At 46.1% G+C, this 13,769-nt stretch overlaps 1 protein-coding gene across 5 annotated transcripts in view; it reads right to left on the reverse strand.

Moving 5' to 3' along the window:
* Positions 1–13,769, reverse strand: part of BAIAP2L1 (BAR/IMD domain containing adaptor protein 2 like 1) — an 87,400-nt gene that overhangs the window by 2,434 nt on the left and 71,197 nt on the right. For 4 of the 5 annotated variants that reach the window (XM_077907784.1, XM_077907787.1, XM_077907785.1 and 1 more), the window contains one exon: positions 12,589–12,769. The exons of the other annotated variant lie outside the window; for it this stretch is intronic. In XM_077907784.1, the coding sequence (XP_077763910.1) occupies positions 12,589–12,769 (181 nt within the window). The remainder of the gene's footprint in view (positions 1–12,588; positions 12,770–13,769) is intronic. 5 annotated transcript variants of the gene reach the window in all.

Here is a 13,769-nt window from a genome sequence, read left to right on the forward strand (position 1 = left end):
TTCAATGTCTTCCTAAAGTCACTTAAAAAATCAGGGTGAGAACAGAAAACCATAGACAGGGAGGGACCCCACGAGCACCCAAATGCCTCAGACTTTAGAGGCCAGGATGTGTGCACCTGTGGCCCTTCGGCTGTGGAGCTACAGTGCCTGCAGGTGGTTTTTTGGGAGCCCAATCCTGAATGATGCCATGAAAAACCAGTAAGTAAAAACAAAACCTTGCTGGATTTTGGTGCCCACAGCTAGCCGGAGATCCGGCAGGACACTTCAGAAGGTGAGGAGGGGATGGAACAATGCCAGCGGTCTTTGCCTTCACAACCACCAGAGCCTGGGGACTTGGGGGTCTCCCACTGTGGCCACGGACCACGGGGGTGTGTCCTGTCCTTCATTCTAGAAGCCTGCAGGCTTTAAAAATTTGCTTTAAATCTGCTCTGGCTGTTCCAAGAAATCACTAAGCCCAAATTTGTGAGGCTAGTTCTCCAGACGGCCGCCCAGGAGAGGGCAGTGTAACGCCATCTGAGCAACAGGCCACCAGAGCAGCCGGTCCTCAAACTCCCAGGATTCCCACTCTCACTTCCTGTTGCCAGCCTGGGGGGTTGAAGGCCATACTTGGGGCAGAAGCCCACCAGGGCTCTTTCTGCAGGACTCCTGGGTGTTAGACACACAGACTCTCAAAAAGGGTCGCAGGCCCCTGGGCTACTTCAGAACTATGCCTGCCGTCTCTTAGGACCTCAAAGGGAGACTATGGGGCCAGCGGGGTCATCCCGATGGGGAACCCCAGCACCAGGAGACAACTCCAGTTAGTCCTGTGCCCCAATTCAGCATGTCTACTTTTCTTCACTGATGCACAAAGCAGCTGCCCTGCTCAGCACATCCTAATTGGGCTTGAAATGGCTGCAAGTGGTTTCTTCCTACTAGGCAGGCTGAGCTTCCCCAGCAGGCCTCCAAGTAAGTAATTTCTGAGCGTAGCGCTCATATTCTATGATAGTTACAGGCTAGTTTATGATTTATTTAAAAAGCTCCAGGAGACCTGCCCTGCAATGCCTCACGTGCTCAGACCGCTGGCAGTGGTGCCCGGCCTAGAGCAGAAAGCCCTGTGCTGGGGAGGCACATCACATTACACTGGGAAGAGGCTTCTGGCATCCTCCCGGCCTGGAGAGCACACTTCCTGCCAAGCCAGACTCCCCACATAGGGCCCATGCTTGGCCCCAGAGGCACACAGCCCTCCTGGCTCCTTGATCTTCTCACTGGAAACCACCTTCTTGCTGCCTGTCCTCGGGCGTGGAACACTGTATCCCTGCCAGGTGCATCCGCAAGTTTGAGGAGAGCTCTGTGCACCCTGAACTGGAAACCAGACACACCACCCTCCTGGGGTACCTGCAGGCTGTCCTTGAGGGGAGGGTCTTGGGGCTTGTTCCCAGGAGACCCACTGAAACCCCTACCAGGTCACTCAGACCCTCCTGGGCCCTGACTGACACAATTTGACTTTAAAACAGAGTTTGGGCACATTTTCATGAGCTGTGCCATCCAAGTACTTGGCCCAGACATTTGAGAAACAAACATGGCGGCAGAGATGCGTCACAGTCCACTAAAAGTAAAGTGGCATGAAGTAACAACTCCTGCTGTGAGGGAGGACAGCCTGAAGCCATTCAGTGCCAAGGCAAACCTTGGTCCTGCCATGAACTCTACACCATGGGTCCCAGCAGCGCCCATGGGTACTGAAACCCCTACCAGGTCACTCAGAGTCCCGTCAGAACAGCCTAAACATCTGTCACCAGGAGAAGGGACGACAGCCTTCCATCCAGTGAATGCCACACAGCAACAGTGTGTCACAGGAGGGCATGCTGCACAAGGTCACACCGAATGGGCCATCCTGGTTTCCAAAATCGGGCCAGTCTGGACTGTGAGCAGGGACAGTGAGGGGGTGGGTGGTGGGTAACGTTCTAGTTCTTGATCTGGTGCTAGTTATATGCAGTTGCTTTGTAAAAAGTCATGCATTTTCCCGCACATGGTATTCTTCAATATTTACTTTAAAAAAGGATGTTTTCAGAAAGGATTCTCCTTTAACAGACCTCCATGGAGCCCACTGCTGTGGCCACAATTGACCACCTCCCCAGACCTGCCCCTGCTCCCTGTCAGGGGAGTGCGCCTCTAGGCCACACAGGGCACCGCCCTGGGTCCCATCATGAGGGATGTGCACATCCTGCTCAGAAGCGTTTTCAGAATCTTCCCACCTCAAACCTGACTGCAGAGCCCCATTTCTCATGCTGGTCGATACCACAAGCTCTCCTGTCCTGCCTGCTGCCTCCAAAAGCTCCACTTAAGCCTGTCCTTCCCCTGCCTCTCTTGGGCTGTGTGGTGAGGATTGGGGTCCCTTGTCTCTGCACTCCCCAATCCCATCTTTCCCTCTTCCTTTGTCCTGTAGGAACAGCCAAATCCCTGGAGACCTTTCTTGGTCCTGTGTCCCAGCACCAGACCTGACTCGCTAGGGCTCCTGCTGGCCCATGGTCTCTGCACAGGCTGATGGGGCTCGGAAGGGGACACAGCTTGTGCTAGAGCGTGTCTGCAGAGCTGGGCTCTCCCCGAGGTCCCCATAGGCAATTGGCGGGACCCAAGTTTGCCCTGGCACCGAATGGCTTCAGGCTGTCTTCCCTCACAGCAGGAGTTGTTACTTCATGCCACTTTACTTTTAGTGGACTGTGACGCATGGTGGACCTTGCTATATATATCTTATACTTTATATCACTATATATCTTATACTTTTCCTCAGACTTCCCAAAGACCAGCACTTATGGCTCATAGGCACAGCCAGGTGCATGTTCTGTGTCCCCTCCTGGCAGCCAGCATGGTGCTGGTCTGGAGTGCACTCAGCAGGACAGGAGGTTATCAAGTGATGAAAGCAGGCACCACCAGGGCCTAGGCATGTCATTAGGGGCGTGGAACAGGTCACCCACGAGACAGGAAGGCAATAAAGGGCTTGGGCTTGGTCAGCAACATAGCCCACAGCCAGCAGATCATGGCTGAGTAAGAGAAGGCAGAGTGGGGGCACATCTTGTAATTCTTTCCTCCAGAAAATCTAAAGGCCTAAGTAGTCCCCCCTGCCGGGAGAAGTCAGTATCTAAGAACATCAAAGGGCAGCCACAGAACTGTAGGGAGGTGGGTTCAGGAACATTCTACTCCATAGTAGGCAGCTCCCAGGTCTGGATGTTCAGTGTACTTAAGCCTAAGAATCCTGGTGTTTAAACAAAACTACATGTAACTGGCATTAATGAATGGTTGTACATAAAAAGTATGTATAAAAGTATTAAGATGCTTTGCCAGCTGCCATGGATCCCAGCATTTGGCTGAGATAGAACATACCTTTCCCCACCATCATCAGCTGGTTTAAACATTTTAGTTCAGGAAAGATAAGTTTATCAGCCTGTTGGGCATAAGAACTTTTAAGATGTGAAATTCCAGGACCATGTCCTCAGCCCTCAGGGGCTACCAGGCAGGTCTGTCATGCTCCATGCTTCTCCACTTACATTTCTAGATCTATTTTTTTTTTTTTTTAAAGATTAGAGAGAGAGAGAGAGAGAGAGAGAGAACGAGCAGGGGGAGGGGCAGAGGGAGAGGGAAAAGCAGACTCCCCACTGAGCAGGGAGCATGATACAGGACTTGACCTCAGGACCCTGGAATTATGACCTGAGCCGAAGGCAGATGCCCAACCAACTGAGCTACCCAGGCACCCTAGATCCAGTTTTTATTTTATTTTTTTAAAGATTTTATTTATTTATTCATGAGAGACACCGAGAGAGACAGAGAGGCAGAGACACAGGCAGAGGGAGAAGCAGGCCCCATGCAGGGAGCCTGATGTGGGACTTGATCCCGGGTCTCCAGGATCATGTCCTGGACTGAAGGCAGCGCTAAACCACTGAGCCACCCAGGCTGCCCTAGATCCAGTTTTTAAATGGAACATTGTTCTATCTTGCATGCTCTATATCTGACTGTCCAATATGGTAGCCACTACCTATATGCTATTCGCATTAAAATACAAATTCAATTCCTTTAGTGCATATCCACTTTTTCCAGCACTCAAATGCCTTTGTGCCCAAGAGGCTACTATGTGGCTTGTTATGATGATAGGAGCTTCCACTGCTCCTGAGGTAATTTCTTTGGAGCAGAACCAGTTCTTCTGTCCTTCCCTGCAGCGGGCCTCCTTGTTTCAGTTATGTTCTTGGAGCTCCTGACCTGACTTGATAGAATGGTGTCAGCAGAGGCGGCACACAAGGGTGTCCACTGGGACTTGTGGGGTTTCTTCTGCAGTTTGCATAGGATCTTGAAATATGACTTCAAAACATGTTAGTGACAGAAATGGAAGATAAATCAGTCATTTAATTTCACCATGCATCTGTGAAGCACCGTGTACTTATTTTTGGGTTATTACCCTCTTCATTCCAAAGTAGATGTTCTTTATGGTCTTAAGGTTAAGGAATGTCCTGAAGAGGGTGACGGGGGAAGGAGTCCTTGAAGTCACGGCTGGCAGTGCCTTTTCAGGGAGGCCTTCAAACCTTGTGGCCTTTGCTGATTTTTAAAAGCCAATTGATATTTTCTTGTGACCTTTAACAACTATTTTCCATTATTCTCCAGGTCACAAAGACAAAAAAGCAACCTATCGGAACCTTGTGAATAGCACACAGAGGACAGTGGTATTTGTCTTATCAAGAGTTCAGATGGGTGGAGCACTGATAAGAGGAGAGTTGAGGCTTTCGAACTGTTTCTCAATCTGAAGAAACTCCAGGTCCTGCTGCTTTCTGTGCTTTCCCCTCTCTTCCTCCTCCCAAGGCTTCACAGTCCAGGAGGTTAGAAGGCTGGATCGGCACTGTTCCCATTGCATGCCAGCCTGGGCAGCAGTGCTGGGGCTCATCTGGCACTCATAAATGCTTTTAACTTGATATGAGCAAATGCTCTGATCCTCCTGTGTGTGGGTGCTGGGCATGGAGGGTAAAATATGTATTTAAATAAATTTACCAGGGCACCTGGGTGGCTCAGTTGGTTGAGCGTCTGCCTTTGGCTCAGGTCCATGATCCTGGTGTCCTGGGATCAAGCACCACGTCTATCTCTCCCTGCTTGTGGGGAGTCTGCTTCTCCCTCTCCTCCCTGCTCGTGCGCTCTCTCTCTCTCTCTCAAATAAATGAATAAAATCTTTTCTTAAAAAATAAATTTACCTATAGTTTTCCCAAAGGAGATACAATGAAGTGCTAACAGTGGTTATCCTGGAAGTGAAATTAGAAATATTTTCAAGCAAAACAAAAATTCCCTGGGTTATTTTCATAAGCAGAAAAAGTATTACTTTAATAAGAGCTGTTTTGGGGATTCCTGGGTGGCTCAGTGGTTTGGTGCCTGCCTTTGGCCCAGCACATGATCCTGGAGACCCGGGATCGAGCCCCACATCAGGCACCCTGCATGGAACCTGCTTCTTCCTCTGCCTGTGTCTCTGCCTCTCTTTCTCTGTCTCTGTCTCTCATGAATAAATAAAATCTTTACAAAAAAAATAATAAGAGCTGTTTTAAATAACATGTAATGGCTATTTTAATTTTTACAAACTTGGATTTTCTCTTTAACTTAAACCTACAGCTATGACGGCCAGGTGGATATAAAGGAAACCTCATTTCAGCATCTGTTTAGCAAATGTTACCATTTGCAGTTAAAAAAAAAAAAAAAAAGAAAAAAAAATTCACCTGTTTACTTAAGTTGCATCAGATAAATGTTAATTTGAGAGCATCATTACTTCTGTCTCAAGAATGGGATAATTTATCAATTTGATTATTTGTATTGAATTTTAGACAAATTTTTACCATAAAGCTACTTCCTTCTAAGTTTAATATAGTAAACAAATCATGAAAGACATCAAAACACCCATGGAAGAAAACTTTTATCTTTTTGTGAGAAGAAAGGTCTCTCAAGTTTTAGGTACTTTAAAAAAACCATAAAGTAATCTGGTCTTTAATGAATACAATCATATTTATAGGACCCTGATTATTTTACCTTATTTGGAATCTCCCAATTTTTTTTCTATGGGTTGTAACTTAAGTGGAGATAAGCATGTTTTTCTTTTTGAAAAATGCTCACAAGTCAAAAATCTGGACCTCAAGATTACATAAATTACCCCCCCCCCCAAAAAAAAAGAGAGCGCTCCAAATTTATACGAGCAAACCAGAACTGCTTCCAGAGTTAAGATACAACAATGGTTTCTCCCAACTAGGCTACACCAGTTGGTCACGAGCTCTGTCAGTTCTTACCTCTTGAATAACTCTTGTCACCACATTCCTGTCTTCACTAATCACAATTCCCACCACCCTCTCTCCCCCTGGATGACCCACAGTCTCCTGCCCTGTCATGAGGCTCCAGTGCACACCTTCAAGGCTGCCTGCAGATACCTCCCAGGAGGAAGGATGACATCCACCCCAGACATCCTGGCTGGGTGTGTTTCTCTTGGGCCTATTCATCCCACCACTTATCTGGCTGTGGTCCTGGACCACACCCAGCCAGCAGGGTTCCCAAAACACACATCTATCAGAGCTCTTCCTTCAGAACTTGGCTCAAATGCTTGCCTCCAAGAAGCCTCCTCTGGTGCTCGCCGGAGCCCAAGCCTCCCCTCCCCTCTCTGTTGCCTCTTTGCCCCATGCATCTTTTATGTGTAAAACATAAAGCATACTGTTCATTGGACTCAACTCCTAGGCTGGTCTTATTCCTCTTTGTTTCCCTGGACCATGGTAGCTTGTCAGTCAATGCTCAATGGATGGATTCCAGTGTGAAGGTTTGTGATCCAAAGATCCCTTCTATGCAGCACACCTTCACATGCCACATGCTGTGTTTTAAAAAAGTATGTTTGGTCCCAGCGTCTGCTGCCACAGGAACACTAGTTCCCAAGTTATGTGACCTCACTGCAGGTACACACTCTACACCTGTTTGAAGTGCTAAACATTCCTTTTTATGGAAGATCTCAATTATTAAAAAAAAAAAAAGTCGGGATCCCTGGGTGGCGCAGCAGGTTGGCGCCTGCCTTTGGCCCAGGGTGCGATCCTGGAGACCCAGGATCGAATCCCACATCGGGCTCTTGGTGCATGGAGCCTGCTTCTCCCTCTGCCTATGTCTCTGCCCCCCTCTCTCTCTGTGTGACTATCATAAATAAATAAAAATTAAAAAAAAAAGTCAACATCATTTATTATTCTGACACTCATAAAATCAATGACAACTAAAATCACCACTGGAACCCACAAGGGAGGCATTTTCATTAGGTATCTGGGGCTTTTAAATGTTACATGAAACCAAACATGAAAGGCTGCTAAACTGAAAGGCTAAAAAAAGCTTTCTGGCTTGCAAAACAGAAACAGGGGGACTGACCAGAGTTATCAGGATGATGCTGGCCTCAGAATGAGTTAGGAAGTGTTCCCTCCTCTTTGATTTTTGGGAAAAAGTTTGAGAAGGATGGTATTAGCCCTTCTTTGTATGGCAGAAATCATCGGTGAAGCCATCAGGTCTGGGGCTTTGTTGGGAGGCTTTAGGTTACTGATCAGTGGATATGGCCCATGGTAGGGAGAGAGGACTTGGGGTGTGGAGCTCTGCCTGGAGGCAGCCCTGGGACAGGATGGACCGGGTGCACACGTGATGTGAGCAGCCCCATCCTGGCCCTCAGGAGACAGTTGTATGCCTAAAGCTGCTGCCTAATTATGTGTGGATGAGTAAGATGTTAGGGTATTGTCCAAACCCCTCAGTTTACTAGATGGTCTCAGCACTTTTCAGGGCAGGCTTCTTATACTGCCAGTCTATTATGATCCAGCCAAATGGTTTAAAAATAAAGTTAGATCTCTGATCTCACAGTTGTATATGATCAAGCCCCACATTGGGCTCTATGCTCAGGAGTCTGCTTCAGATTCTCTCTCCCTCTCGCTCTCATGCTGTCTCAAATAAATAAAATATTTAAAAAAAATTAGATCTCATTTAAATTGCAAAATGCTAAGCAATATCATTTTTTAACTATCTTGATATTTAAAAACAGGATTTTTCAATGTATCCTATTCAGTATAGTAAGAACTGCATCAGTGCTTTCATAATAAAGCTTTACTGACATGGGAAAAACACTGAAAATTAAAATGTTTTTTAAAATAAGACTGTTGGCTAAAATGTCAGCATTTTCACTTATAATTTCTGTGTTAACTCTGATTTTGAGGCAAGATTCTTTTATCTTTAAAGAGATTACACAAGGTGCACCTGGGTGGCTTAGTAGTTGAGCCTCTGCCTTTAGCTCAGGCTGTGATCCTGGGATCGAGTCCTGAATTGGGCTCCCCGCCGGGAGCCTGCTTCTCCCTCTGCCTAGGTCTCTGACTCTGCGTGTCTCTCATGAATAGATAAAATCTTTAAAAAAAAAAAAAAAAGATATTACACAGTCTTAAAGTAATAGTATAAGGTGGTCCTTATCAAAACTGCTAATATCACAAAAGGAGAGATAGCCAGACAGGTTTCTCTCTGGATGGACTAGCCATCACCACAGAGGAAATGCTCTAACAAAACAGGCAAAGAAACAAAATAATACTGACTTTGATCCAGGCTGAGTATATAGGAGAAAGGGGAATGTGGTGAAGGACGCTATATGGATGCAGCAAAATCCAGCCTGGGGCCACCCTCCAGGGTCAATAACCTAGTTCTTCCAGATAAGTTACAAAGAAAAAGAGATGGGTAGACCTTAGATACTAAAACACTTGTCGTGAGACTCAGTGACCATTTACAAAGTATGGAGCTGGCCTGGATCCAGATTCAAACTATACTGTTCAATTTTTAGTAAGACAATAAAAAATATGAAGTGACTGGTTGATAATATTAAGGAATTACTGTCAATTTTTAAAGATATGATGATTGGTATTATGGTCATATAAAAATAAAAGGTGTTAATATATTTAAGGTATTTATACATGAAATGACATGAAGTCTGGAATTCGCATCAAGTTGATGTGGCAGTGGCCAGGGGCAAGATGAAAAAAGATTGGGGGGAACCTGGCTGGCAGAGTCAGTTAGTTAAGCGTTCGACTCTTGGTTTTGGTTCAGGTCATGATCTCATAGGTTGTGAAATCAAAAGCCCCACATTGGGCTCTGTGCTCATTGTGGAGTCGGCTTGGGATTCTCTCTCTGCCTCTGCCTCTCCCCCACTCACACACTTGTGCTTTCTCTCAAATAAATAAATCTTTAAAAAAAGAAAAAAACTGGTAAATGTATTGACAATTGTCAAAGCTGGAGATGAAGAGACCAGGTCATTATTAATTTTTTTTAAAGATTTTTATTTATTCATTCACGAGAGACACACAGAGAAAGGCAGAGATGGCAGATGGAGAAGCAGGCTCCTAGGCATCCCCAGGTCATTATTCCCAATTCTATATATGTTTGATTTTTTCCCTAAAAGTTGGAAATCAAACAAAAACAGGAGAAGGTCCTACAAACAAGTCACACCAGAACACTGTACCTTGCCCCAAAGATACAGATGTAGTGAAACTACGGGATACCTGCACCTCAATGTTCACAGCAGCAATATCCAAATAGCCAAACTGTGGAAGGAACGGAGATGTCCTTTGACAGATGAATGGATAAAGAAGATGTGGTGTGTGTGTGTGTGTGTGTGTGTGTATGGATTATTACTCCTCCATCAGAAAAGATGAATACCTACCATTTACATCGATGTGGATGGAACTGGAGGGTATTATGCTGACTGAAATATAAGAAATAGCGAAAGGGACCATAAGGGAAGGGGGTAAACTGAGTGGGGAAAAATTAGAGAGGAAGACAAACCATGAAAGACTCTTGACTCTGGGAAACAAAAGGTTGCTGAAGGGGAGGTGGGTGGGGGATGGGATAACAGGGTGATGTGAATTAAGGAGGGCACGGGATGTGATAACATATATACTATATGTTGGCAAATTGAATTTAAATTAAAATTTTAAAAAACCCCACAATGCTGCCAACCAGAAAAAAATAAAAAATGAACAGTGTACTTTGTATTTCCGGATCCTGAGTTCTGTCACATGCAGTTCTAAGTACCCCTGCATCCCCAGCAAAAGGAATTTTAAGGATTTTTGAAATGCCTAAGATCATTTCCAAAGAGTGTGAATTGAATATTACTTTACAATGTACTAGGGCATTTAATAAAACAGCATTTGATATCTTTGTCCTTCCAAGTAATTTCTATTAACATGATGATAGGATGGAAAAGCTCCACTTTCAAAGCTGTGTGTCATTCTTTTGAAAATAATTTTTGCAGTTCTGTATTTGGAGTGATAAAGGTGCAAACAATATATTGTATAGTGTGTTAATCTGAGAAGCCAAAGATATTTTTGAGTGACATTGCAAAACTTTGCATTTCCTGGGTTAGAACACAGCACTGCAGCTTATGAGGTATGCATGTTCCAAAACACCTGAAGGCTCATGCTGAAACACAGGGCACATTTTTAAGAGTTCCCATTCCACCTAATCCAGGGACCGCACCCATGTACCATTCACAGCTGAACAAAGGCCACCAGTAGAGTTGTGGAGCCACACGTTCCGTGAGAAGCAGGGAGATGCTTCTGCATGCACTACAGAAAGGACCACCCAATTACCAGAAAATAAAAAACAGTAGCCTGGGATCGTTGCTCCAACTGCCTGTGGACCACGAACAGTGCCCAGGGGTGTTTCTAGGAGGAAGCTGGCAAGGGCATGGGCTGGGCAGCCTCTAGTGCCACCTAACCAATTGTGCAGCCCTGGGCACAAAGCTCAGCAGCATAGCCCCCCAGAAGTCCAGCCTACTCTCTGACCCTCACCTCCCAGGCTCCTTTTCCACTGCACTCTAGCAACTGTGCAGCTTCGCAGAAGTTCTGGCACCCCTTGCACCTCCTTTCTGCCCACCGCCCCCCACCTCCAGATCCTTTCATGGCCTAGGCTGAATTCCAGGATCTGGGACACCACAGCTTCACCCTCACAAACACCAGAACTCTCTGCTCCTCCTCCTGCACCATCACCTGGTAACCCCCAACTAGTTAATTACTTCTTGTCTACACAGGAGCAGCCGCATGTTGCTGGAGAAACAACCATACTGCTTGGCTTTGTTTTAAATCATGACCCCAAATCATAAGGCATAAGGCATAAGACATCGGCATGACCCTTGTATTCTGTAGCACATGTACCTTCTCACTCTTCAGAACACCCATTTCACAGATTCTCTTTCTTTACACTTACTCGCTCTGCCCAGCCCCTCTGCTGAGGCCCTCACTTCCCCACCGAGAGTAGACATCCTCATTCAGGAACTTCCCAATCTGCGTGTCCTATTGCACCTCTGCCCATGTCCATGGCTTCCCGCTCACAACCTTCCCTGCTCCTGCCCACACACCACGTGTCCTCTTCTCCATCCTTCCCCTTCTTTATGGTAGAATCTATCCTGAGAAAAAAAGGAGAACATGCATCCCGTTCTCGATTCTCCATCATCCTGGAATCTCAGCCTCATTCTCTAAGCATGCCAAGTACGTGCCCTCCTCTGCTCCTTCTATCTGGGAATCTCCGCCCCTTGACCCCTACATGATGGGCTCCTTGCCATTCAGGTCTCAGCTTCAGTGTCTCTTCATTGGGGGTGCAGACATGGTCATGTGCTGCCCAGATCCCCTTCAGGACTGAGGGACTGATTCCAGGCTGTAAGAAGTCCTGCCCTCGGCTGTCCAGGCTCTTCAGGAAACTGCCCTGGCTAAAGCTCTCTCACCCTGGATGTCAGTGATCAAGGCTTGGTTCCCCTGAAGGTCCAGCTCCTCCCCCTGCCCAGTGCTGCTCCCCTCCTCTCACTTTCATAGGTGGGGACTCAGGGCATGCCTTCTTCATAAGCATCTGCACGCAAGCCTGTGACATCCATCCTAGCTGTCGCCTTATCCCTTTCTCACCTCACCTTGTTTTAGTTCTCTGCACAGCTTCCATCACTGTGTTTACTGTTTATTTCTCATTGTCTGCCTCCCATCACTAGAACGTAAGTTCCAAGAGAGCCATGAACTGGTCCTGTTCATCTCTGTACCTTGAGCACCCACACCAGAGACTGGCACTAAGCAGACACAGTTGCCACAGGAATGAAGGGATTCTGGGAGCCCATGGCCTCTATGGCCTTTCTTCCAGGGTTAGTTAGGATTACAGAGAATGTACATGACATGGGGTTCACCCAGCCCCTGGTGCAAATTAAACACTTTCTGAAGACACAAAGATACAGTTACTACTTTTAACCTGAAGCCTTCCTTTAGGAAACAGTATGAAAATTGAAGAAAATGCAGAAAAAGTGATGAGGTGACTGATGGACTGCAGCCAGGACCAAAGGTGAGGAGAGATTCACACCTGATACTATCTGACATACTACACTGTCAGATAAAATACAAACAGAAGGACTGAAATTAAGGAAGCTGCATGGTTATGTGACAAGAAGGGAATGCAGAAAAGTGCCAGTCCCTATCCAGCCCTGGGGACACCACCTTCATTCCTTATGGGACAAAAGCCCACACCCCTAGGCTGTCGTTCAGGGTGGGGGAACATAGCATGTTACGCTGCAGCTCCACTCACAGGAGATGAGGCTTCTGGTTTGGACACCGGTGCTTTAAAGGTAGATGTATTTTTGGAAACATCTGCTCTCTTATCTGCAGCTGCTCCCAGGGACAAACATTCCAAGTAATCTGGTGGGGGGATGACAACACTGCTCTTCTCAGTTAAGTCCACTGTGCTGATGCTTCTCACGGGTGCCGGGCTAACAATCAACAAGTAGAGAATACAAGTTACATATAAGATCTTGCCCTCTGAATCCCAAATATCCTAAATAGCGTAAGGGCCAGAACTGTAATAGATTAACAAGCAAACAGAATGTGAGAGGGGAGATTACAAAATGTGTGCATGCACACACACAATATATATATCTTTGTAAAAATCATCGTAATGTTTTTACTAGTTTATAAATGTACACTCACCAAAAAAACAAAACAAAACAAAAAACTAGCTTACATAAGGGCTGTCTCTTGGTTAACTTAAGAAGATCTATAAGAAAATGAAGACTATAGCACAAGCCTTAGCAAAAATATTGGGCACTTCAGATATGGGGAAAATAAAACAAAACAATACACCTCAGCATTTTAACATCATAAACATGACATCTAGTCTTACTCCTTGGCCCAGTGGCAGTTAAGCTGTTCTGTCAGGGCTGAGGACACACAGATGACATAGAACAGGACTTGGTGCGGGAGGGGGAGCATCAAGCGTGGTGCTTAAAGGTCTGCAGGGACAGCTGGATGGATTACAGGGTTTCTTTGAAATGGAAAACACCAAGGATGAAGCAATTTACGGTAAAGATGAGGAGTACGATTTGGATGTATCATTTCTCTCTCCTTCCTTCCCTCCTTCCTTCCTTCCAGAGAGGTGAAAGGGGCAGAGGGAGAAAGAAAGAATTCTAAGCAGACTCCATGCCCTGTTTGAAGCCAAATGTGGGGCTCAAGCTCATGACTCTGAGACCGTGATCTAAGCTAAAACGGAGCGGGATCCTTAACCCTCTGATCCACCCAGGTACCCCTGGATGTGTCACTTCAGAGGACCCATGGGGTAGCCAACTACAACTGCCTGATATACATATAAAGATTCATAACTAGGTCTTGGAAAGACCTCCCTAGGCTCCAGCCTTGGCTCCAACTTTCCATGCCTCAGTGTCCTCAATTTTAAAGTAAGGACCTACCTCATAGGTTGTTATGAGAATTACATGA

Source organism: Canis aureus, chromosome 8, assembly GCF_053574225.1.
Source record: "Canis aureus isolate CA01 chromosome 8, VMU_Caureus_v.1.0, whole genome shotgun sequence".
In the NCBI taxonomy this organism is placed as follows: domain Eukaryota; kingdom Metazoa; phylum Chordata; class Mammalia; order Carnivora; family Canidae; genus Canis; species Canis aureus.